The following is a 27,765-nucleotide window of genomic DNA, read 5'->3' as shown; positions in this document are numbered from 1 at the left end:
TATATATATATATATATATATATATATATATATATATATATATATATGTAATTATTATTATTATTATTATTATTATGGCTCAATCCTAAAATTTTAGATGATGCTAAATGTGTGCCCTTTGCTATACAAACAAAGATTTGTACTCATTAAAATCTAAAATAATCCTATGTGTACAGCATTGTATATAAACCTCATAACAAATGCATTCGTAGTGCTATCTGCCAATGCATGAGATTTGCTTGTTATATCGAGATTACTGAAGCGGATAAACTGTAATCCTAGTCTTAGAAAAAGCAGTAAATTACATCGTTACACCGCCAGTTATGGATGGTAAAAAGATGTTTTCCTAAGACTCCTGTGATTATTGTATTGGGATAATTTCAAAGAAATATAGGGCTACACTTCAGCATAAATGAGAGTGAATGTGGCCATTATTTTTCGCATAGCAGCTGATAAAATATTTTGCAATATCAAGTAACCTCAATTCAATCCCTGTTTGGTTCTCTAAACTCTCTAACCATATTTATCTAAAACCCGTAATTAAAAAATTATGCCACAAATTCCACTTTCTTATCTTTTTCAGTGCAACACAAATTGAGTTTATTTGTGCACTAGTTGCTCGTTTTTTAATGAAAGTAATACTAATTTTTGCCCACTGCTGAATTAACTGACCTTCAAAAAGGTAACCTACAGACATTGAGTTGTCTACATAGTACATATACTATATATTGTTCTAAACTGCTTTAATTCATCTATTAACTGTTAACAATCTTTTTCAAAGCTAATAAACTTACCGTCACTGTACGCAGTCTTGTTTCTTGGGTCCGCCTATCAGTCCTATTTATAACGTTCAACCAATGGGCGGAGGGAGGAGATGGGGTTCGTCAGTGAGACTGGAGGAAAACAGCGTCTAGGTTGGTGTGGATTCAGAATCGGAATCAAAAGAAAGAGACACGCCTTCTTCATGGTAAGCAAATCCTACTGCTCAGGTTTGGACGGGAGTACTTAAACTGACACTTACTATAATAGAGATTTAACATATCGTGATATCCTTTATAAACCGAAGAAATGAGAGACATTAGCTTCTGCTGAAAGATCTTTAAACTGGACCAGCAAAAACGCCATGCCCAACCAGAAAAACAGCAAAGGGAAGAAAAATAAACGCACTAATAGCAGTGGAGATGAACAGGAAAATGGAGCCAGTGCTGCAGCAACAGCAGCCCCGTTGGTAGCTACAACATTAGGGGCTACAGCTGCACCTCAAAATGAAAACAACGGTAAGAGAGCGATATCGTTGCTTACTGTTATGTGTGTGCAGGTCGTCCCATTGGAGGGAAATGGCAAGTGGACGGTATGTTTACATACATAACCCCACTTCAGAGGATATGCGGTACAGCAAGGAAGCAAGCATACTGTACTTAGACTTGCGTGATATGTTTGTTTTTGTGCGGGGAATACAATGTGAATTGTGGTTGTTCACCTGCTTGTGCACATCTTGTGCTTTAAATGCTATATATTTAATGTAGTACAATCTATAAAACAAACAACACTATTTGGAGAATAGAAATGTGAGGTGCTGGTTAGAAATTATAATTTTAAAGATAAACACACTCTTACACGCTTTCAGTAAACATAAGAGGAAATAACACTGCAGTCTTGCAAAGTGCTGTCTGGAGTAGTAGTACCTGTGCTGTGTCAACAGTTCTTAATATGAGCACATAGTCACTGTACTGTATTATTGCATATTATATATGGGCCAGTAGATCATTTTTCAAGTTTTAGGCTTAAGCATAGTTAATGCTATGGAAGGCATTAGCTAAAACGTTTATCTGCTTGGCTTCTTTTGTTTTGCCTTAAGCTTTTTGTTTCTCCTACTAAAGTAATTTTAAGGTTTATCATAATTGTTTTATTTGAAAAATACTCCACTGATGCAAACATCCGAAATGTGTTGATTTAATAAGTCTTCCTTTCACTTTATTGGTGTCAAATGTGCAGTTTTGAAAGAGACATAGTTAAACATATATTTTTTATTTCAAAATATAAAATCTCTGACTACAAGAACTGTCTATTGTTGCACTATCTTGGTCATTTTGCCTGAAGAGTGAAATTGTCCCCATGTCTTCTTACCTGTCATTAACCAACCAATAATAATTGACTGATATGCTTTGAGCCAGTAACATGCTTTGACCAGGAAGACAGTGCTGAGGTGAAATTACTCGAAATGAGGCAGTAACAAACTCCTTTACAGTAAGGCATGGAAACTGAAAACTTTCTTTAACCTGGTGTAGTACCAGATATATCTATCAAAACGACACACTTTTTACCAGATACTGTAGGATTCTACATGCTGGCAAACATGATTGGATTCTGCAGGAAGTTGCTTTACTTTTTACACCCTTTTTTGTGCACTTTTATTAAAACAAGCCCCGAGTTGCACTGAATGCACATGTACTAGTATCTCACTATGTGGAATTGCAGGTGAACTACTGTAATTAGAGTAAGTTTAGTTTGCTGAAGATCAAGGAACCTGCTGTGAGGCAGATTTTGTGATAGAAAATCGGTAACAGTATAGAATAAGAAATAATGGAAATGCAGAAAAAGTTTGATATTTGTGACTAAAGTTGGATTTTTTTTTAAAACAAAGTACAGTACAGTTTTAAAAAAATTAAAAAACAGACTAAAATAAATAATGCACCTGTTCGAGCTTTGTGTGAAGACCCAGAAACAACTACTACAGTTTCCAGAGGGTCCTTGTAGGAAACAGTAGTCAGCAGTGTATAAGACAACTTGTATATAATTATACAAGTTAACATACAAGAGCAAGATGATCCAACAACAATGACTTCTAACAAGCTTTTAGTAAAGCCCCTTTCACACTGTCACTCCTACTCTGGTCCAGACCTGTGTTCTGGCTACCTGGGGTCACAATCCTGCATAGTGTGAAACCGCGTACATATTTTTGTTGATTGAGACACACCATGAGCTAGATTGCAGCAGGGATGAAGAAACATTTGCTCTAATCAACATTAAGGGGCGATGGTTCAATCCAGAGAAGCTTGGATGGAAGCGTCCGTAACAAGCTGTGTGAAAGTGTGAAATTGCGTAGCTGACACGCATGACACCGGGTAAAGCGTGCCAGTGTGAAAGGGGCTGTAGTCTGTGGTACATTGTTCCAGTTTCCTGCTCACGTCTCTAGAGAAGCAGCTTAATAATAATCTCTTAAGGGATTGGGCCAAGCCATGATGTTTTCCTCTATGAGACCAGGGAAGGAAAATGCCAGCTTGTCCAAATTTTGGCCAATTCATGTTGTTTCTCTCCTAAAAAAACAAACAACAAAAAAAATGAAACAGTGGAGACAAACTAGAAGTATCAAATGTGAAGTTTCCATCTGCCACTGGGACTGACTTGAAAGTGGTTTTAAATCTCAATAATCTCCATCAGCAGTAGATTGAGATCAAAATGATTTTTATTGAGAATCCCTCAGCCCCAGTTAGAATGGCGGGCTGGTAGAATTTATTTTCTCCAATGAGCATCTGATTTCTGACTGCAGAAAAAGATATGGCGGCTGAACATGAAGGCTGGGAATATGGTATACGTCAAACAAATACTGGATTTGAGGTTGGGGAATTAATTAATAAATAGCCATTTTATTTTTTACAGGTGTTCTATATTGGAGTAATCAGCTATATCAGTTTTATGCTGATTTCATCCTAATGCCAGATTGCCGAACTGTTTAAGAATAACTTATAAAAGACCACCTGAAACATGGCGTAGCGAAACAATTCAAGAAACTATCACTAATTATGACGCAGATGGGAGCTCTGAAAGGTAGAAAAAAAAAAAGTTTTTTATAATGTTTAAAAATTGAAGGATGTGCTCAACTATATTATTGAATTTCAGGCTCAAAACATTAAAGAAGCAGTTTTGTGTAAACATAACTGCGCTTGGTTCTTTTTATAGATTGGTAACATTGAGTAAAAATTCAAATTTTGTGTATAATTATTTAAAAATGGTAATAGCTAATGAAATAGTTCCACAAACCATACCTGCTGTTCACTTCCAATCCCTCTGCAGATCTCATATATGCAGGTTGATACATTCTGTTGAAATGCCCAATTCAAATATTACCTACTGATCTGGAGAATTGAAGATCAATTACGAAGCAGCAGACGGTACCAAGCTACTGATCCTTGGAGACCAGGGCTCAGCCTGGACTCATAGGGTACTAGGGCCTATTTCATAAAAGGAATTTGCACCGAATCGCAGTCGCAGGCACCTTGCAGATTAAAATTTGAGTTTCATAAAACTTTCGCAGGGCTGTGACTGAAATTTGCGACAGCCAGACAGCAACCGCAAGTAGCAATTGTCATCTCAAATCCTGTTTTAGGACATACCATGCTGCTCATACTGCTAGCTGGCCGTTGATATGGCAGAGAAATCAGAAGGGAAAGAGTTTTTAGGGGCCGTCAAGTGCACTGGAGCGGACATTTTGAAAAGAGCTTTGAAACAGACTTTAAAGTTGTCAGGATGTTAACAATGAAAAGAAAAATTATAGGGACGTTATTTAAACAGTTGGAGCAACACGTGGGAACGTGTAATGCTATATTTTTCGGAACTCCGCTACTAACTCTTTAAATCACGGTATTTCAGATCAGATGGAGGACCTTCTGTATTTGTACAGTACTCTAGATTTTGGAGTTCCCTGCGAGGAAGAGCCAGGTTATTTATCCATAAACCTTAGATACATAACCCCTATAACAGAGCATGTAACTCTAAAGGGCAATATATAGTGATTAATAATGATGATCTAGAATATTATGGTTATGTATGGGCACTTCCAACTAGTGTAGTTTGAATTTCCTCTTCTGTAATACTGCATGGGGTATCTGAATATCATAAACCTTTTCACACATATTCTTGTTATCTTATGAAAAGAAAGAGCTTTTAGAAAATTGGAGAAGAGAGGATTACCCTCCAAATACACAGATAATCCTCTCTTTAAAAAATGATTTTAAATTTGAAACATCTTGCTGTCTCATTAAACAATAATACTGTAAGTCAGTTTACAGTGACATAAGCCTAGTGCCAATTGTGATGAATAGTGTGTTCGTTTTCGGGGCTAAGTTAAGGCCACTAAATTATTTAATTAAACCCAAAGTTCAACCTAGGCCTATAGAATTTTCACATAGTACATCAACGGTATATTTGAAGTTTAAACCTGTCGACACAGGGATACATCCTGGTAACCCTATAAGATGTGTTTGAGTACAAAATGTGATTCTTTGTGTATCAGTTCCATCGAGCTGTGTAACTAGTTACATTTGTTTTGTGCATGTTTCACCTAATGTTTAGTCTCTTGCTTGTCGTTTGAACGTTAAAATCATTATATACCTCCCTTGCATCCAGACACCCCAGTTTTGTTTACTATGCATTACAAACTTTGCAGTAAACTGCAGTTTTTTCCTCTGATGTAATTTCCTGGTGCCTCTGAAGAAATTGTGTTTTTTTCAGAGCAGAGTGTGTTTTTTTTAATAATTTTTTGTTCTCATACAAGCTAAAAAGTGTTTCAATTTATTTGTAAACTACATTGTGGTCTATAGCCCCTTTCACATTGGCGCTTCTACCTGGGTCCCGGGTCAGTAGTGTGAAACCATGTACCCGGGTCGCGTGAGACAAAATGCATGATGGCCGTTCGTAAGCAGACGAAGTATCAAACATCCACACCTGCGTGAATTTTCACTTCCGCATGGAACATTTCTGTTTTTTCTGTTATTTCTGTTGATTGAGACACACCATGAGCCAGATTGCAGCAGGGATGAAGAAACATTTGCTCTAATCAGCATTTGGGCTGACGATTCAATCCACAGAAGCTGAACAGATGAAATGGTAGTCATGCGTACACACATTGTGTACTTGCTTCTGTCACCCAGGTCGACCCTGCTTCTTCAAAAAGCAGTGTCAAATCTCATAACTGACCCGCATGACACCGGGTCATGACCCGGGTAGAGCAGCCAGTGTGAAAGTGGCTTACGATTTTATGTAACATACAGTACACCTTATTTATCCTATTTTTCAAGCAGTTTATTGTGTGAACTATTTTCTTTAATAATAAATTAATAGTTGTTGTTTTTTGTGTCCCCATCTTAGTCTGGACGCATTTTAATGTATTACAAAATATAAAAACGTGCATAATGATAATTATTTTAATATATAGACTATATAGACAGAGTAATCCCGTAGTATAGTTTTCAGTATGTTTCGCATAGTTGTAGACAGATGGCTGGACAGACACAATTAGGCAAAACTGTCAAAGAGAAAGGCTGAGGTGACATTGCCCATACAGGTGTGTGTCAGTCAAAAAGCAACAATACAGTTGCTGCTCATAGTTCAAATTGACCTTGTTGGGCATAACTTTTCTAGGTTTAACACTAGAATGATCGCGTTTATAGGCATACCTAGAACAACCATGACCAGTCAATTTGACCGGCATATTAAAAACAACATAAATATTATAATGAAAGGACAAACAATTGAATATAAGTCGTATTTTTATTCAGGAACGTCATATAAAGCATCTACACAACCGAAACATTGTAAATAAATAGACATTAGAACAGAAATGTGTTTATATACAGATATATTACATGAAGAGCAGCCTCAAAAAATGGTAAACAATGAAATAAACAAATATTTGAAAATAAATTTGTCTATATACAGGTATGTCATATACATACAAAACTGTACAACTGAAACGATGTAAATAAGTATCAAAATATTTTTTAATAAATGGGTTTATATTGCCTACATAACAAAGCACATATACGCAACTGAAGCTATGCGGGCAGCAGTGTGGAGTAGTGGTTAGGGCTCTGGACTCTTGACCCTAGGGTCGTGGGTTCAATCCCAGGTCGGGGACACTGCTGCTGTACCCTTGAGCAAGATACTTTACCTAGATTGCGCCAGTAAAAACCCTACTGTATAAATGGGTAATTGTATGTAAAAATAATGTGTAGAAGATAATGTAATTGTATGTAAAAATAATGTGACATATTGTAACAATTGTAAGTCGCCCTGGATAAGGGTGTCTGTTAAGAAATAAATAATAATAATATGTGTTTATACAGACATACTATAATCGAAATGACATAAATAAATACACATTTAAACAGCATGGGCTTAATTTACAGTCGTTTACAAAGTCTATGTGCTGGCACAAATCAGTAGTGCACTTACTGTCTTTGTGCATTTGGCACAGCTATCAACAGTAACCCAGGCTTCTGGCACCACGGGCATATACTAGTGCAATGAAAGCTTCTCATTCCTCCAAGGGCATTGACCAGGAATCATCTTGTAGTTGTCGGTGAGCTTATGCTTCAGTGCAACGTTGTATGTGGTGAAACATATGCTTGTCAATCAATAGGCGAAAAGCACTCAATGCGCTCTCATCAATGTTGTGTTTTGCATATGTCGTGGGCCCTGGAACTTCCCTCAAAATATTATGTTCACCATTTCTACCTGCAACTTCAACACCAGGATTTTTAGTGTTCCAAACAGTGCCATTATTACCAGCCTCTTGAGTACCAGGTGGTGGTGGCGCTACCGCTGGAGAAGTGGCTGCCTCAGGTGAAGTAGCGGTTGGATCAGGTGCAGGGGCTGATGCAGGTGAAGTGGCTGGCATCCTTACAGGAGCTGCCACAGGATTGCTTCTTCTCCCACGCAATCTCCTGCACCCTCTTCGCTCACTCGGTCCTGGCACTTTGCTGGTATCCTCCTCACTGTCACTGCTGCTGGAAGATTCATCTTCGCAAACCCAGTCTGCTTCAGAGCCAGATTCGTCATTGTCTGTCTCTGCTGCATCAGAATCGTTGTTTGGTAAAATTTGCAGTAATTCCAAACACTGCTTTGCTGTCCTGCGTCTTCAGCGATCCATTTTCAATGTGTATTGGGGTAACAATGAAACGAGTGACTTGTAGTAACCAGAGTGCAGACAGACAGCCTGGTGCCGTGAGTTTTCAAGGCTGATTGATGGACTATCAGGAGGCTCATTGAAACAATAGAAATGTCAACAGACCGCTCACTTGAGGAATGCAGACTAATATAATCAAACTTCAATACATGGCAGCAAGTCCTGACTGATAAATACAAATAATAACGCTACATTTAATTGTTATAATATGTTTTCTATGTATCAGTTAATTTGACCGCTCATGGTCGGAATAGTTATGGCAGTATTTTATTTCGCTCATTTTTGAAGCTACGTAAATCTTTCTTTGTCAGGGTAATTGGTACATATATTTAAGAAAAGTCAGGAAAGCACAGCTCTGTATCTTAAACACACGCACCGCAATTTAAATTTTAAATTCCAAAAACGGTCAAATTGACTGCCTTGGTCATTCTAGTGTTAACTGTTGTCACTGTAACATATGCAAATATATAAAAATCGCAATATTGGATAGAGGCAACTTGTATGTAGAAGCATATTAACAATAATACATTTTTTTTTACCAGTATTTTCTTCCAGGCCCATGCATCTGAAAAAGCTTTCTGAAAACGTATGTTTTTCTGTATGGTAATTGCAGTTGTTTTCACCAATTATTAACTTTAAACATGATATTAAATTAAAACTACACACATTTTTTTTTTAAATCACAGGATTGAACAAGAATAAAATCTGTTGCTCTGTTTTCTTTTCTGGTTGTTTTGAATCCCTTAACAAAAACTGCTAGAGGTAACATTGAAAGTACCTTACAACTATTTATTTTTTTAACTCTACGGTGGGGGTAATACGTTGTGTTGGCCCAATCCTCCAAGGTTTTGAGGCTGAAATGCGTTTACTTTGCAGAGCAGGGCGATGTATTGTCATTTTAATGTTCAAACTGTATCAAAAAAAGCAGTGCAATGCATTGGAATAAGGGAAAACCTTAACCCAATGATGGTAAACTTTTCTGGTATAATAATGACTGTGTGAATGTTTGCAGTGATCTCTAGAGTGTAATATTGTCTGGTTACAGTTGGGAAATGGTTAATGTTTTGCCATAGTCCATGTAAATATCTGTGAAACACCCACGAGCCAACGATACCATACTTGAGTATGGCTTGCAATCTGCCACTGAAAAAGTATTAGTATCCAAGATCACAGGCTGTCATTGACATTTTCTACAGGTGGTCTGCACATTAGCACACAAACTGTTTTGCAGTCTGTTCAAAAGTTTCTACATTAGAGAAGACCAGTTCTCTTAATCTTTCTGTCAATTTATTTTCAATGTCCTGTTACTTATTTTGTTTGTACAGTTTTATTTAATCATAATATACCTGAGACGCATTTCTGTTAAAACGTTGTTTTTCTTTCTTTCTTTGTTTTGTGCAGTCGGCTGGTATGTGCATTTTAGTATATAAAAATTAGTCTTACTTATTGACAGAGTTTCGGATGTGTAGTATCATACATACATATACCTGTACCTTGTGCTGACAGACAGCTTTAAGACGGATCTTGGCTCATAACACCTGCTTTCCATCAGTGCTATCTAGCACACGATTTATGGTGTACTTCATGGTTTGCACAGTTTAGTAAATATCGTTTGAATATCATTAGCCTCATTAGTGCTCTCATGCCACTTCATCTGAATACATAACCGTGCATTTTGCATATTCAGCAGATGATAATGTACCCATCCTGTTGTTTTTAAGGCGTGCCTGCTAACTCACGTTTTATGCTTTAAATTGCGCTTTATCGTAGTTGATAAATACGGGATTATCTAGCACGCGCCTTATCCTTGGATAACACGCGTGTTATCGCATAAGAACCTTTAGTAAATGAGGCCCACTACATCTGTAATGACTTGGCATGTGAAAGAATTACTGTAGATAATAATAACTGACCTTTCAGTAGAAGCATACTTTTGGGCATCACAGAGGACATCGTAGTAAAAGCTGTTTAACATACTAGGAGTTGTTTATTGTTGTCCAAGTAGGTTCAGTATTTGTTCAGGACCAAAAAGGACAGTCCTCAAAACAGGGTATAACAGGTTAATTTACTTTCTGTGCCCTCACAGGAACCAACTTCATGTTTTTTTTTAAAACATTTGAACTCAACAGTTTGTTTGTGAGTGAAACAAGAGTTTCAAAATACAGCCAACTCTCGATTATCTGGTGTAATGGAAGGGAGGGATGCCCCAGATCAAAGAAAAACACAGATAATGCAAAACCTATAAAAACATACAGTATACTGTACTTACTTTATAATTCCTTAAAGTAGTCGGTCATCCTCTTAGACAAACTGCTTGAAGAATCAGTGACTCGCGTATGAAATCAGCTCTACCTTCCTTCTTTTTTTTAAATCACGAACCGGCTGTTCACCAATTCCATATTACACTGAAAGCTGTTTTACAGTACTGCCTTTTCCAGCTTCTCAACTATTTCAAATTTTTCTTGATTTGTTAAGACCACGTGTTGAAGTTTACTTGCTGACATGTTTGCAGTCACAAAGGCACTGAGTCGCTGACCTCATAATGGTACCCGCGCATGCGTGAAAGAATGCGTACTGTACAGTATACCTGTATTTTTTTGCCTTTTTTGCAAGCACGGTTAATCCACAACCTGGATAATCTACCCATGGATAATTGGGAGTTGACTTTTAGATTGTAACCTATTGAAATATGCAGGTTGTGGTTTATAAGACTCTGGAGATGCTGGAAAGATGATTACAGCACTTGCAGAAATACCACATACTGTAGAACAAATGGGATATTTTTTACATCCACTGGGGCAGAGAGTTGTAGGGAGAGTCTGGAGTACCAGCTGTTATTGAAGATTACTGTAGGCATGTTTTGATGTATCTTCTGGGTATTGGTGTATGCAGTCTGCAGTAAAAGGCTTGTATTGTTTGAAAGGGTGTCATAAATTAAATGATTTGAACCTTTAAAATAAAATAAAAAAATATGAATTAGCTAATTTTGATCAGTACGTACACCAGACCATAACAAACATGAAACAGTTAAACACATTTTTTTTTTGTGTAAGTAGGGAATTTATTCCAATGAAGACAAAATCATTTCATTAGTGAGCCAGATTGTCACTGATATCACCTGAAAGTAACTTTTGGTTAATAGTGTCAGTTTTTGCATCTGTTTAAATAATTACTATAAACAGTTTGGCAAAGTCATAGAAGGGCGCTTACATAAATTATAGGATGTTAGGGTGCAGAACCTCCAGTCTAGAATAATTTATATTGGTATTGTATGCATTATATTTGGGATTTTAAAGTTTGGGTGTAATTTGGGCCTACTAGTGGCTGGTAGTCTGGAAAGACAGGGATGATAGTGGGTTCTAGAAACTTCTGAGCTGATTGGTTTGGGGAACAGGAAGTTCCACCTCCTAGGGAATCAAAAGGAAGATGTCATGGCTCAAGAAGGTTGGAAGTAACTTGTGTAGAGAGGCATGTGTTGCAAGGGCTAAACTTCTCTGTGATACACAACAAAAAGAATTAGCAGATTGGTTTGTTATATTCAAAGCTATTGACTGTGTGTGATTAGCATCATTGAGGTAGTTAAAACACAGAGTTGGTCAAATTGTTTATGTTGGGTATTTGCAGTTAGCGAGTCTGTCGAGTTACCTAAAAAGAAAAAACAGAATAGTGGACTGCAAGGAACTAAACAAGGATTCCAGCTGGAATTCACTGGCATCAAGGAACAACATGGAAGAACTGCCTTATGCTGATGCATAGAAGAGAACGCACTATCCTGGCTTCTTACCAAGAAAGGCAATGTGAGTACCACTATGAACCTCACTAAAAGATTGCCATTGTTGGTAACAGTCTGGGTTGTAAAGTGTTTTAAGGGCAGAGTGTAAAATAAGTTATTAAAGAAATATATGGAACGTGTTGAAGATTTAGGCAGTGAAAGACAAAACACAAGATTAATTCATTGTCTGTTTTAATTCTCACTGGAATTGAGTGGAGGTATCTGTGGAAAGAAACAAAGACAATTACCAGGGAAAACCACAAGTGGCAACTATACAACAAACAAGGTTGAAAATACTTACCTTTGGTTGTTACTGGGAGCCTTCACTGCCACCTCTGGAAAACCTTCACCTGGACCTTCAGGAAGATGCTAGTGTTCCACCACTTACCCCTAGAGGTCGCCATAAACAGGACTTCAGCAATAAGTGAGATTGAAAGAGGAAAGCACATGGTGGGGGATTGTTTGTGTCTGTGGTGGGACTTGAACAAAAATACTTACCTGTAAATAATAAACACACCTGGTGGCTGACAGTGAAACTGCATACAGTCTGGTTTATTACTAAGGATGCACCGAATCCAGGATTTGGTTTCGGATTCGGTCTGAATACCTACTTTTTGAGCAGGGTTCAGATTCGGGCGAATACTTAGGATTCGGTAAACTGAATTTTAATACATCCCTCCAATGTGTGCAGTTCTTATTTAAATAAAAAACATGAATCCGGTATTGAACGTAACTGTTGTATTAATAACAAGAACACGTTTTATGAACTCTGTTGCAGCGCTCAACTCCCTAAATTACTGGTGGCGCTCGCACTAAACATGTCACACAGCTGCTGAATGCAAATATATCTCTGTAAGCAACAGTACATTCACATCACACTTTTCATGGAGTAAAGTTATGCAGTAAACCTGTAATATATAGTAATGGCAAACTGTTGTAGACTTTTGTGTTTTGTTGCTTTGTCTGTCAAATGTTTTCTAGAGATCATACTGAGATAAAAAAAAAAAATCGGTGCACAGAAATGTATATTTTTTGTAACTTTACAACTGTCAGATGTGCAAGACGTTGTTGAACAATATGCTTTGTAATGTGCCAATACAAGTTGATTTATTTGGGAACTGCTGTGTTTTATTAAAATATTTTTGAAACTATTTCATAGCCTATTTGATATGTGTTACACACACGGTACATTTAAATCAACGTAGGTTTTATTTTGCAGGGAGATTAAGGTCACTCATCACGGTAATTTTTTCCTCATAGGGTTGTCAATAGGCTCCAGAACCTCGGGACACTTTAAGGCAGGTCAGGTTTTTTAATTCACCTCTGTAAACTGCAATGTATTCGACATGTAAAGTGAGTGTGAATTGCTTGAGCAGTTTAGTAAATTTGTTTAATTGTGGTGGTGATTCTATCCGGAGAGCCTTGTATTGCTTGAATTTTTTTTTTTTACAGTAAACAGTATCTATCAGAATAGTGCAACACCATTATTATAGATAGCTTTGCACTCCCCTGCACTCTTTCATTTAACCTTGTGGCAGCAGGTAAAGTTTCTATTTGTTTAATAAATCGAGGGTTATGACAAAGATGCATCTCTCCTTTTTTGTAAAGGTCAAGTAAACAGTTCTGTATTTTGATGTTTCTGTTGTGGGGGGAGGTGGCTAGTGGTAAATTGTGTAAGTTTCAAACTGAAATCTTATTCAGGGATATATTTCTATTCGGTAATAAAAATACTATTAACTAAAAGGCTCAAAACTGTAGATTGTCCACGTCCCTTGTAAGTAGCTGCCAGTCTGTTTTTCATTCAACAGTTTCCTTCAGTTTTCTTGACAGTTTTGGTAGATTTGGTATTCGGTTCGGTATTATTTCAAGGAGTAAGTAGGAAGATAATTATTTGTTTTGGATTAGGAGTGTCATTTATATTTATCTTCTGCAGGGATTGATTGAAGTGTACTGTAGATTAATGTAACTCTCTTGGCTTTTACAGAAGCACCCTGTGCTACCCCTTTGATCTGCAGTTTGGGCAGACTTATCGACCTGGAGAAGGATGACTATCAGAGGGTGGTCTGCAACAGTGAGCTGTGCCCTTACGGAAACTGGATGCACCTGCAGTGCTTCTTCGAGTGGGAGAGTAGTATTCTGGTACAGTTTAACTGCATTGGCCGGGCACGCAGCTGGAACGAAAAGCAGTGCCGGCAAAACATGTGGACAAAGAAGGGGTATGACCTTGCCTTCCGCTTCTGTTCCTGCCGCTGTGGACAGGGCCACCTTAAGAAAGACACAGACTGGTACCAGGTGAAGCGCGTGCAAGATGACCGAAAGAAGAAGGTGCTGCCTGAGAAAAGCCTTGGCAGGCTTAGCTATAGTGCTGATGGAGAGTTGCCCGAGGTCCCCAAGAAAGGGAAGCATCCGCCAGGAAACAAACCAGTGCCCAGGTCTGTGGGCCATGACCTGCCACGAAGGCAATCCATAGACAGACAGAACTCGCAGGAGAAAGGTGCAACAGGCTTCTCCTGCAGCAACAACCTTGGCCTCCGTTCACCCTGTGGTTCACCTGGCCAGTCCCCGCCTTTGGGTTTCTCATTCTTCTCTTCCCCCTCTTCTGGTGGGCCCCGCAGCTCCCGACACCTAGGCGAGTTCCTCAAGAATGCTGTCCATATGGAGAGCCACCGGAAGCACATGTCCACTAGCGCAGGGGCTGTAAGGAACGCCTATTTTGAGCATGCGGCCGGGCTGCAGATGCCCCGGCTACCCTCTGGGGATGCCCCAGTGCAGTTCCTACGGCGGCTGGACCTGTCCGAGCTCCTGGCCCACATCCCTCGCCATAAGATCAACACCTACCATGTGCGCATGGAGGACGATGCTCAGGTTGGCCAGGGGGAAGACCTCAGGAAGTTCATCCTGGCAGCGCTCAGTGCCAGCCACAGGAACGTGGTCAACTGTGCCCTGTGCCACAGGACACTGCCCATCTTCGAGCAGTTCCCACTCGTTGACGGGACTCTCTTCCTTAGCCCCTCACGGCACGATGAGATTGAATATGATGTTCCTTGTCACTTACAAGGTAATTGCTTTCTGTTTGTCTGCAGTGTGTCATAAGTATGCATTAGTGCTGTTGAAAATGTTAGAATAAACTATTGACATACTGAAGTGCATACTTTATGCTGCCCTATCATAAGTAGCAGTATATTTTATTCATATTATGCTGGAACAGCGTATACCAGTCACCTTCTAGAATGATGTACTGCATCTACATTCTTGTACAATTCTTTTTTTTTTTTAATCTGTTCTAGGATAAACCAATGAAGTAAAAACGTGGTAGGCAGAATTATAAAAAAAGTTAATATTCTTTGAAAGACGTTTATTCATCGGTGGAAACTTCCTTTCAGAATAAGCTACGCTCCCCCCCCCCCCCCCCCCCCCCCCCCGTATTTGTTTCATATTGTTTTTAGAACAAATGAACAAAAATCTATCTTGAAAGCTACATGTGCAAACTGTTTATATTTATGACCATGCCGAAACCGCAACTTTAATACACAGTGGCCACACCTTGATAAAAATAATAATAATAATAATAATAATAATAATAAAAAAAAAAATTCTTACAGCCTTAATTATCATCAGTAGCGTGTGGTTTAAAATGAATTCAAGACATTTGCAGAAAGAGAACTCTGTTTTTGGTATTGATTGCATTGTGTTTGCCTGGCAATACTTTTAAAAGTAATTGTGATCAGTACGTTTATTTCACCTCCAAACACCTGTAGTCTAAAATTAAATAATTGGTAGGCATAGACCCAACTCCATTTGTAGAGGTATTGTTCCTGTTTATCATAAAAATATTAATCACAACAGCAAATTAACAGTGGTATTCATAAACAAAATGGCCTAATAATGAAGCCATTGTTAACCCTTTGAAAACCTGCAGAAACACTGTATTATACTGCTGCACAAGGATAATTGCTGTTCTTGCTAGTTAATTGTGATACGCCACTGAACACCCATTTTATTTGCAGTGTGTGTCTGTAGTATAATGCATAGCAGTGTGTGTCTGTAGTATAATGCAGAAACAGCTTATATATTTTGTAGCTACAGTATTTGTGTTTTGAGGCAATACAGTAAAGTTATTTTAAAATAAAAATGTGTGTTGCAACTTGATAATGTAAACTTAATGTAAATAATTCCATATGAACACAGAGGAAACCAAATGGTTTGAATATTAGCAAAGTTGCAATTGGTATTACTGTAAGGGGCTGGTCATTTGTGTTACAAATTTTACCAGGAGAACAATCCTGTGTGATAAAATTGGACTGAATTTTGTTTCCTGTGCATCACAAAAATGTTCCCACAAATACGACCAGAATTATTTAACAAGACTCCTTGTTTTTCATTGAGTAATGTAGTTATTCCACAAATGGGTCGAGTGGGTTGTTTACTTCTTTTCCTCATGCATGAAATAACCACAGCGCTTTATGGAGTATTCTCTTTATATCCCAAGTATAATGCAAGTGTCTAACAACTGAATTTGGAGAATTCCTTTTAGATGAAGCTCTGATTAGTAGTGTGTTGTAATTTAGAAAAGTGAGGTTTGCCTGGTTGTTCTGTCATAATGAATGCAAGATGATTCCAAAATGAGATCCTGTTTAAAAAAAATGAAATAAAATAATAATCCTAGAGCAACATCGAATATGAAAATGTTTAAATATAACCTGAAATGTTAAACTAAGAGGCTAATATTCTGTATCAAATAACTTTCTTTTTCTCTTTTGAAGGGAGGCTGATGCACCTGTATGCAGTCTGTGTAGACTGTTTAGAGGGGGTTCATAAAATTATATGTATTAAATGCAAATCCCAATGGGACGGTCGCTGGCACCAGTTGGGAACCATGTACACTTATGACATACTTGCTGCCTCTCCGTGTTGTCAAGTAAGTATTTGAAGGTGAAGGTGAAGGTAGGGGTGGGGTAAGGCTTATTGCTATCCATAGTTTTGAATATTCTGTCCCACAATGAAACTGCAATCACACATAAAGTACAAACAAAGGGAATTTTTAAAAGTTCCTTTTTGTTCTTCAACATTTTTTGATTTTGGTGGTGATGAAGGGACTATGGCAGCAGTAGTGAATGAGTGGCATTTAACCCAGAGCTTCAAGTCTTTAAGGCATTAACTGAATAATGTTTTTCTAATGTATATTGTTGTATGCAGCCTCAGTAAGAATGTGTTTTTTATGTTCGAATAGTCTGTGGTTTACCTGTACTTTTATTTAAACAGAATTCCTGGTACGCTCTGGTACATAAGGTTCTAAACACAAGTACATAATACATGATGATGTTTCTGTGTAGGGATACTGATTTTCCATTCTGAGGAGTAGCAAGTTCCGTAAAAATAAATAAATAAATAAATTAAACGTGGCATTTGAAAGTAAATATAATGTTGATACTTGTTTAGCTTATTGCTGGCATTACAATAAAAAATATGAAACAGTTTAGTAACAGTCCAGCAATGTCACGTGAGAGAGGGGACAAAGCACCTCATTAGTGTCATGAAATGATGCTGTGTTATTTTCTTCATTTTCTAAGCATGTATTTTTGTTAATGTTTTCTAATTTCTTTTCATTCTTGCCTCCCGCTCACTCCCAGGCCCGTCTCAACTGTAAGCACTGTGGGAAGCCTGTGATAGACGTGCAAGTGGGGATGCAGTATTTTTCAGAGTACAGCAATGTACAGCAGTGTCCCCACTGCGGGAATTTAGACTATCACTTTGTCAAGCCATTCTCCTCTTACAAAGTGCTAGAGGCCTGTTGACGAACGATTTGCTAGTGTAGTATATATTTTTTTCTAGGTAATATGTTATTCATATATTAATTTTCTTTTTCTGTAGGATGTATTCTTTAACAAAAAGCATCCTATTTTTTCAACAAAAAAGGGTAAAGGGAAAAAAGCACAAAAACAACTTATTTTTACTTTAATGCAATGTTAATTCAGCATACAAATCATTAAACTCAGCAAATAGTAACTTAAAGAAAAAGAAACAAGGAACTTCCAAATGTGTCTGTAAAGCTGAGATAAAAAAAAAAGTTACAAAAAACTGTGACGAGTGAATGTATCTAAACCAGATTTTTCTTTTTTTGTAGAAAAGTGTATTTTAACGCAGATTTTGCAGTATCATATGTATGGAATTAACAGGGTTCCAAGACAGTGGGCCTCCATGGCTATTTACATGACATGGATGAATGTCAGTTAAATGTGATTAACTTTGGTACAGTTTCAAACACATTTCAGTTATAATTCAGTGCCAGTAAATAGTCTGTGCTCACTAGCCCTTGCTTACAGAAGTATAGCGAGTTTCAGTTTCCTGCTACATTCCTGCACCCTGTTCTACCTTCTGTAATAATGTATTTTGCAATACCTAATGGAATTCGTATGGCCCTGTTATATTTGAGTGATGAGACAAAAGCTATTTGGGATTCCCTGAAAAGTGCATCTAAGAATTAGTAATACAATTTTGTCTTTGATTGTGAAGTGCCTTGAGACCTTGATGCAAATGTGTGCTAGATTTTATGCCAGTCAAATGTCCCTACTTAGGGTTTTTTTTGCCAATATGAAACTATCAAGGTTGATGAATATCTTAAAGACCTAAATTTATTTTTGTGAAAGCATGAGACAGCAGCTGAGGTGGAAGTAATGTATTAAGCAACTGAAAATATGCAGCTGTGTAACTATTGGTTATACAGTCAAAGCGGTAGATACCTACTAAAATCAGTTGAGTTGTTGCCTGCATTGGAACTGACATTTATTGATGACATGTGAAGAGTGCGGTAAAAATCTGGGAATGCCTTGTATCAAAGTGGAGTTTTCTTCAGGGAACAGTTTCACTGATTACTTTTAGGATACTCCCAAAGGGAAAAAAAGTTGAAGCCATGCTGACTTAATTGTGGCCATGAGGTTCAAAATCTACAAACAGAATTTCCACATGCATGCCACATTAAAGGCAACTGACAAAGCTTTTGGTGTCCTTTGAAAACAACTGTTTGAGATTTTGGAGATCTTTTTTGTGGGATGTAAATACAGTACAGTTAGTGATCTGTTCCCAGTTGAGCTATGAAGTCTTGTATCTGTTAAAAGGACACTACGCTTTGCATGTATGCTTATAAAAAAGAAGAAAAAAGAAAGGTCCTTTGCAGTTTATGAATCTTCATAGTAGATGAGAAAACGTACTTACTGCTTCTGTGTTGGGAAGGTGCACTAAATGTGAGGCTGCAGTGAAGACACCCTCTTTAAAGGGCAATGCCAAAGAAACCAAGTACTTGATATTATGTGCTTGTAAGGGTCCTTAGCCATTGTTCTATCGGCAATAAAGCATTGTATTTTGATCACCTTCCTTTACACAAAAGGTAATGGAGCTTACTGCAATAAAACCGTATGCCACCTGCTATGTGCTATACTGTGATGCAGTATGTTCAGGTAATAATACCCACAGGGTTATGGCGCCTAGTTCTCTGCAGTAGTGTAATACTCCATGGTGATTATACTGTGGTGCTAATAGTGTAGTATACCATACACTTAAAAAACATGAATGATTGAATTGCAAACCCCTACAGGGCATTTTAAAAAGGTTGCTATGTATAGCATTGCCATATGCCAAAATAGAAACCCTTTCAAAAACCTCTTAAAATAAATGTGCAAGCGACCTTTCAGTTCTTTTAAAGGTAAACAAGCAAAGTTTTGTGTCTGTGAAATCCACTGCATATAGCAGTAGAAATCATGTGTGATGTTCTGCGGCTGTGAAAAGACAAGTGTCTTGTTAAATTGAGAATTAACATAAAGGTGGCTTTCACATTTTAAGTTAGATAGGTTTAACCGTTTCACTGCATTGATGCAGGCAGGTCCATTGATTGAATTATACTTCTATTTTACATTATAACGATTTTAGTTTCTCAATCAGAAGCAATATTGGTATTCAAGGTCTCTCTTCTCTCTTTTATGTGACACATGGCAGAGTGCTTCAACAACTGACAAAAGCAATTGGGACCTGTTTAACGTTAATTTCTATGTCATGTCAGGTTCCTTTATTATCCCTGGAGTTTGGGATAGAGTGGGGGGATGTCCATCTGTATGTATAGAGTTTTACAGACAAATAGAGAACTGCTTATCCAAGTGTCATGGAAGTGGTGTTTGAGATCATCAAAATCTGTGTGTCGCTATCTATCCCATGTATATAACATTTTCATTTTTGCATTTTTATTCTTGTAGACCACTTATCTAATTGTGATTTTAACTTTAAGAACAGTTTTTTAACATTTCTAATTTGAGAGTGTGTCTGGTGTGTTTTGTCTTTTCACTTGTCCACTTTGTCACATTGAAATGTTTACATATATCTTGAATTGCTCATTCAATTGTGATCAATGAGCAATTCTCAACATATATATGTCCCCTACATGTAGACACAGCTCTGGTAAAATAGGGACATCTAGAGTAGCGATTAGATGTTCCATATCCTACATGATAGTTCCAAAGATTGGAGAAGAGTATATCCTGGTATGTATTTTCTTTGTGTTCCCAGAGTCACAATACAATTTCTAGAAAGCTTTGGATAATTTCTTGGTAAAGTATAATTGTCCATATGTCAGTTTAATTTACATTCCTAAATTTCTGCATGGATGCAGAGCTTTCCAAATCCAGGTTTGGTTGGGGAAAATAATTGGTTCTTGCTATGTTAGTGTTACACCTCATATTCATTGCAGATACCTGATAGCCTTAACTCTGATTGTGTGACATTACCCAAATCCATTGGTGGTAACCATGACAACCAGAAAATTTGGATCCAGTCCTCAATTTGAGTGTTTCTATTTTAATGAATGGCCTGCTTTTAAGTGCAGTTGAAAACTTGACCATGTGAAACAATCTTTTTGTTAATGCATTACATGGGCAGGACTTGAGAAAGCCTTTTCAATGGTAAGTGCCACTTTTAAAAAGAACAACAGAATGCTGACAAGGGATGGGTATTTTGAAATTGAAACATGTTGATTACAATGCTGAGTTTTATTATGTGATAAATATATTCCTTTTGTGAAAGAGAGAAGATTGGGTTTGGAACTGATTAAAAATAATACAATGTGTTGCAGTATTTGGTATCCCTTTGTACGTTAGGTATGTGGCAGAGTTATCTACGCTATCCCCTTTACCTTCCCTTTTACTATGTATTTTAAGTCCAAGAATAAATGAAAGGTCTTGAGTATCCTATCAATTCTCATAACGGCAAAAGACAAACCCAAAAGTACTAAACCTGAAAAGTCCCATTCAGTCTTTTTTATTTATTTATTTTTTTTTGTCATCTTCTTTTTAATAAAGTTGCTGTTTTGGTACGGTCATAAAATATTTAAACGGTTTGCACGTATATACTTGTTTTCAAGGTGGATTCAGATAATTTCTTCAAAAACAACAATAAGAAAAAAACATACACATTGAAAACCAGAACATTAGTTCTTAAGTCCCTACTTATCACTGTTTGAAATAAAACGTTTAGGCTGTTTCATATATGTGAAGAGTTGTAGCTAACAATAATACCTCCTAACATACAGTAGCCCACACTTGCAAAACAGCAGTAAAAGCAAAATTGAACAACCAGTATTTGCAAAACGGCCATATGCTTTAATACGCTTTGTCACAAAATGTAACCATATGTAGTATTTGCAAAAGAGCAGTGAGAGTTCAGTTGCAAAATTAAACAGTACTTCCAAATCCAGTCGGCTGATCCTTAGCATTTCATTCTAATTCCTTTTGTCGGAATGCATGAGCTGCAGCCTGGTGTTATCTCCTTTGAGGCTTATGGTCAGGTTTGTAACCACTTGTTTGTATCTCGGCATCTACTGAATATGGCGGAATGGATAAACACCTGGTTGCAAGTTTGGCTAAAGCGGGCCATCTCTCTTTCTGAAGAAACCAGTAGGAGGCATGAAATGTTGTAGAGTGCACAGCCAGATTAAACAATATCCCCAATAGAATCATGAATTTGCATTGCTTCAGAAGAGCAAGGCCCATCAGCAGAGATGGATCGTGAAGAAATACAAGTACATTCTTTGGAATTCTGAAGTTGTCAAATCGCATTTGTAAATTCTTAATAAGATTATTAATGAACTCTTGCATCATTTGCATTGAGATTTCATCTGTAGCAACAGCACAGAATGTGGGATAATGTAACATCTGTCTGAAAGATTTCAAGGCTTCTCTGAAACACACACACACTTTTTCAAACACATCCCGACAGGGCTTTCATGGCTTTGCAGATGCAGGTTGAGAGAATTCAGGTGACCAGTAATATCACAGAGAAAGGCAACGCCTTACTCAGAGACAGCGTCATTCATATAATCAAACAACTCTTGAGCCTTGTTGGTCTTCTCACCCCCTGCTTAACCAGCGAACGTTGTTATACAGTAAAAGGTCATAGTAGTCTGCTGAAACTTAAAGTGTAGAAGTGCTTGAAAAAGGCAATGGTGTAGGCTGGCAGTTGATTTACCAGTTTCATCACAAATTCCATAGTTTTTTTTTTCAGTTAACCAGACAACATTGCACACAGGACAGTCTGGTGAATGATGCAGTGCAGACTTTGTAATGAAGGGTGTATTGCTGTCAAACGGGAAGCAAAGCCTTTCTCTTTCCCTGTCACGGAGAGAGCTCCGTCGATAACAAGCAGATTTATTTTCTGCATGATTTGTCAAATGCAAAAGACATGTATTTAGTGTTTTTTAAATCGTTAACCAGTGTTGACAAAGAATCCTCTCTGATAACTTCCACTCTTCACATTGCTGTGGAATCAGATAATGGAACTTGCTTCACACGGTTGAGGATGTCATCGTTGTTTTTCTCTCCGGCAAACAGCTTGTCTAGTATTTTCAACATGCACTCCTTGACAAGTTCGGAATCCATGAAAGGTTTTTTTCTTTTTAGCTGATACCCACATTGCACGTAGAAATGCTGCTTTTGCTTTTTTCCTGTACCACTGCTGATGTTGTGGGAATTGTATTTGAAGTCTGATATGGAGATTTCAGATTTTCAATTTTGTCATGCCTTGCTGCACTGCCAGGAGGATGGGCCGCGTTGAAATTACTGTGCATGGTTTCAAAATGATCTTTCACGTTTGCAACTTTACAGACTGCTACAGTGGCTTGGCATAATAAGCTTGGGAAAATCAGCTCTTTAAACTAACAGTTTTCGCTGTCCGCTTTACGGCGCTTACTCCCTCTTGCAGCCGTTTTCCTCAGCAAATTTTGAAAAGGTGGACAGTGTTTTTGCTTGAACATCGAATACAGCCAATGCTGAACAATACGCAAGCATAGTATCTAATAGGAAACACACTGTAGCCGTCTACTAAAATCAAGATAGACAGTGCATGATAGTGTAATTCTTGCACGTTTAAACAAGACATGGATTTAATATACCTAATTGAGTAATTCACTTTTAAAAGGAGGACTAGTGGGCCACTAGGGTGGTCTTCACGCTCCACATTTGGCCCACTGGCTGCCTGTGGAGTATCACTGATCTAAAGAAATATTCAGTACTTCGGGATGCACTAACTTAAACATTAACAAGTTCTACTATCAAAAATTGTATTTATTTACTAAGCCACACGTTAGGCCTGGAGGTGATGAAAATGTTGTGCTGTGAAAATATTTTTTTCCATAAACTGCTTTCACAAAAATAACAACCTCTGATTGGTTAAACAGCATATAGCGCATATGCATGGCTTGCATATTAATGAGCTGCTTCACACTGTATAAATCAATATTATTATTATTATTTATTTCTTAGCAGACGCCCTTATCCAGGGCGACTTACAATTGTTACAAGATAGCACATTATTTCACATTATACAGATATCAAATTATTTTTACATACAATTACCCATTTATACAGTTGGCTTTTTTTTACTGGAGCAATCTAGGTAAAGTACCCTGCTCAAGGGTACAACAGCAGTGTCCCCCACTGGGGATTGAACCCACAACCCTCCAGTCAAGAGTCCAGAGCCCTAACCACTACTCCACACTGCTGCCCTAATACACACAACATCATCAAAATTCCATGACAAACTGCAATTGTATTTTTTAGCTATAAAACTACTGCCACAAAATGAGTGACATTTTACCCATTTTCTTTAATATATTTGTGGATGAAACTCCAGAGAACTGGTACAGCACCAGTAATCCAACTGAAAATAGAAACTGTCAACAATAGACACATAATGACAAAAAGCTAAAAAGACTACAACATGGGCTGTTAATGTATTTAAAGACTGGCATAAAATGAAGGTCCATATGTTTTTCTTTAAGGACATATGTCCAGAAAACCCCAGCAACATTCTAAGGTAATTTTATGCCAGTGCAAGTTCAACTGACGACTAGTATTCAAGTCTCCAGTTTTTTAAAAACAGACCCCAGTTGTCCGGTGCAGAGCTTGTGATAATCTAAAGCAATATTTGTCAAAATGCCCTTCAGATGTAACAGCGTTTTACCTGCTCCCACTCGGAGCACCTCAGCTAATCCTGACACTAGACCCTACTTGTACTCCCATGAACCGATGGGAATACATTTCCTCAGCGACATGATGCCAAAACTAAACAACAAAGCCAGTCTCTCGCAACGATGCTTGAGAAGTACAGCGGTGCACCTACTTTCAGAAGCCAGGCTGGTATCAAGGAAAATAATGTATGTTACTGGACATCGATCTGCAAGCAGTTTGCTTAGCTACTGGATTCCCAACACTGCAAAACAAAACAGCAAAGTTCAGTTTTATCCTCAAACTCGCCTCCAATCCGACTCCAACCTCCATTGCAGCTGTGCCATTTCCTTCCTTAGTTTCAAGAAACTCTGCCCAGAAAAACACTTTAACAGCTTGTACTCTGCCCTCTATGTATGAGATGCTGCTTTCAATGCAAAAATTCACAATAAATGGCAAGGTGCACATTGATGTCTGCACTCTATATTATTATTTATTTCTTAGCTGACGCCCTTATCCAGGGCAACTTACAATTGTTACAAGATATCATACAGTTGGGTTTTTACTGGAGCAATCTAGGTAATGTGCTCAGTGATACAGCAGCAGTGTCCTCACCGGGGATTGAACCCATGACCCTCCGGTCAAGAGTCCATAGCCCTAACCACTACTCCACACTGCTGCCCCAATTCATTTCTTAATTGTCTAGTTACACATTCCCTGATTAGCACTAATCCTGGACGACTAAATGTTAATTTAGATAATCCAACAGCTAATCAGGGTCTGTGAAGCCAGCCGATTAAGAAATTAATTGCATTTTATATACAGTACAGACGTAATGCTGAATGCATATTTTTCTCTATTTTTGTCTGGGTTGGACCTAAATTTGACCAGAAATGGAAATAAAACCAAATAAAAAAACAACACAGGCTGCAAAAAATGTGTTCAGTCATCTTGGTCCTACATATAATTATTCATCTATGAATTTCAATTCTTCAGAATCAGCAAAGAAAATAAGCAAACACAAAGCAAACTGGACATATATGAGCGGGAACATTCCCAGCTAAGCTTACTGCAGCACTACCTGTCCCTGTCCCTGTCCCTGTCCCTGTCTCTGTTCAAAATCAATAGAAAATAGTGTCACAGGGGAGGGTGATCACACGTCATTATCTCAAATGGGGACAATTTCCAACCCATTTAAAATCTACCCTCCATGCCTTAACAATTAATTATTTTGGGAGCAGAGACCAGTATTGTTGTACATGCTGTGTATTGTCCATTTAAAAGCCATAGTATTTTTCTTCACGTTTTTAAATTTCTGCATCTGTTTTACAGCTATGAACTTTAAAACTATTTTATTGTATGAGAAAGGTTAAATGCCTCTATCTTTTTACACAATGGCATTGAAAAAAAAAAATCTTAACGAGGACAGTATTAATTTGTGTTTATGTATAATGTCTTTGGCAATGATTTTCTTGTTAACGGTAATAAGTATAGGTAGTTTTTTTCTTCTTCTAGCAAGTGTTTGGTCAGTCTGGCTTCTGAATTTGGCTGGTAAGCCTTTTAACCATCAACGGTGTCTCGCATGAATGTATTGTTTTATTTAAAACACAATTAAAATTATATGGGGAATATGTATTTTGCCTCAATGTGTGTCAGTGTTAATACTGTTGTATAACAAATACAATAGGATTGAGGTCGAGGTGTACCTATAGGTGTTGCTGGTTCATTTAATGTTTTCTTATCTATAGTGTGTTTTATTGCACTCTTTTAGTATTTTTATGCTCTTCTTTTATGTGTTTCAGTTTGTTTTTTGTTAATTCAGAGTGCTTCACACTTACTTTACAGAGCAATATAATTAGAGCCCCGTGTTTTTAGAAAATAATAAAACGAAATGCAACCTATAAATGAAATAAAACGACATGCAAAAATAAAACGAAAAATCTTTATAAAGCAAACATAGTGTAGCGTTTCAGCATGAAGCAGAAAATGAGAGACACTTTCATTCCAAAGGGTTTTTATTTAGCAGGCCTTTCTCTCACACACAAAGACCACACTCTGCCAGCTACTCAGGTTACAAGACCAACAACAACAACAATAACAACACAAAATGGCATCAGAGCGCCTTCTTTTCACCTTAGCCCTGTCCCCTTATTGGCCACACATCCCATTGGCCCTCAGCTGCCCATTAGGAGCAATGGGCACAGACAAATGGCAGCCAATCACAGGGGAGACACAACATGCCCACATGCAGGATAGGATTACACAGACCGAGATAAACAAACAAGTGACGGGAAATACAGAGATGGAGGGGGACACCATTTTGTTTCTAAAATGTATAAACCACGCATAACAATGGTGACAAAATAATGATATGCAGATTTTGCAACTGTTGTCTGGAATGCAAGTTGAAAGATACCGTTGTTAAGCAATAGCTGTTTATTCCTTTTGGGGAAAATGTGGCTGTTTGCTTATATTTTGTATTAGTATGCTAATTTTTTGTTATTTCAAGTAGTGCAAACTTTGCACTGGAGCGAATGCTGTTTTGGTTTTTAATGAATGTGAATGAATGAATCTGCTTTGCTTAGTGTTTAAATACTGAGAAACCCCAAGCTTGCTGTATACTGTTATATTCTTTTATACCTCCCCAAGCTTGAACTACAATTCCTATCTCTGTATGTGCAATTGTTATGACAGCCCCACAATAGTAGGACACTGTAAATATATATAATTTATTTGATGCTATTGTATTTTTATAGAGGGCATGGGCAGTATTTACTATTAATTAAAAAGAGTGGGGGACTGTACGTTACAGTTACTGCCACTAATGAGAAATTATGGTGACCATTTTTTTTTTCTGAGTGAGGTCTGTTTAGATCATAATGTTATTAAAAAAAACCAGAAAATGTTTAATAAACATGATGTATATCGTTAAAAAGTGATGTATACTATACTATTATTGATATACATATATTTGAGTTGTTTTTATTAACGTGTATCTAATAAAATGAAATTTGTGAAAAATTATAAAAAATAAAAATAATTTCACAGGGCTCTAAATATAATGCTGGAAAAATTATATTTTGACCTAATCACCCCCGTTTTAAGTTTCACATCCTTCCCAATATTTTTGTGTGGCTGTCTTCAGTCATTCCTGCACCTGTTTTCTCCTAGAGGACTGTCTTTTTATGGACTATAAAATAACTAAACATGGACACCAAAGTGCCCACTCTCTTATACAGCTCCAGGTTCCTCCACATGTAGGGTTTGAGGCACAGCAGCAGGGCTCTGTGGGTAAATGCTCCCTTTGCCCACAATGCTGCTTACAGGTAGATATAAAAGAGCTTCAATCTCCTGCTCTGTCAGACTGATGAGAAAACTCAAAACAGCAGCAATGGTGGAATAACCTGAAAGGCAACATGTTAAACATATTTCACACTCATAATAAAACTCTTGCATTGTGCGATTGTCTGAATGCACTTTTTTTGTAAAATGAGATTATTAAAGAATGTAAATACTCTTGATTAAAGTGTTTGACATCATGGTAA

At 37.5% G+C, this 27,765-nt stretch overlaps 1 protein-coding gene across 3 annotated transcripts; it reads left to right on the top strand.

Moving 5' to 3' along the window:
- The first annotated feature begins 882 nt into the window (after window positions 1-882).
- On the top strand, window positions 883-27,765 carry LOC117410707 (headcase protein homolog). 3 transcript variants are annotated; one of them, XM_059025238.1, is made up of 5 exons: window positions 11,497-11,763; window positions 12,999-13,040; window positions 13,723-14,796; window positions 16,502-16,656; window positions 17,369-27,765. In XM_059025238.1, the coding sequence occupies exons 1-5, from the start codon at window positions 11,709-11,711 to the stop codon at window positions 17,531-17,533; spliced, it is 1,491 nt and encodes a 496-aa protein (XP_058881221.1). In that variant the 5' UTR covers window positions 11,497-11,708; the 3' UTR covers window positions 17,534-27,765. The 3 variants fall into 3 exon arrangements, with proteins under 3 accessions (XP_033873355.1, XP_058881221.1, XP_033873356.1); XM_034017464.3 differs by lacking the exons at window positions 11,497-11,763; window positions 12,999-13,040 and adding an exon at window positions 883-1,277; XM_034017465.3 differs by lacking the exon at window positions 12,999-13,040 and having other exon boundaries at window positions 11,500-11,763.

This window comes from Acipenser ruthenus, chromosome 6, assembly GCF_902713425.1.
Source record: "Acipenser ruthenus chromosome 6, fAciRut3.2 maternal haplotype, whole genome shotgun sequence".
Classification (NCBI taxonomy): Eukaryota; Metazoa; Chordata; class Actinopteri; order Acipenseriformes; family Acipenseridae; genus Acipenser; species Acipenser ruthenus.
This window is presented reverse-complemented; position numbering and strand designations above follow the sequence as displayed.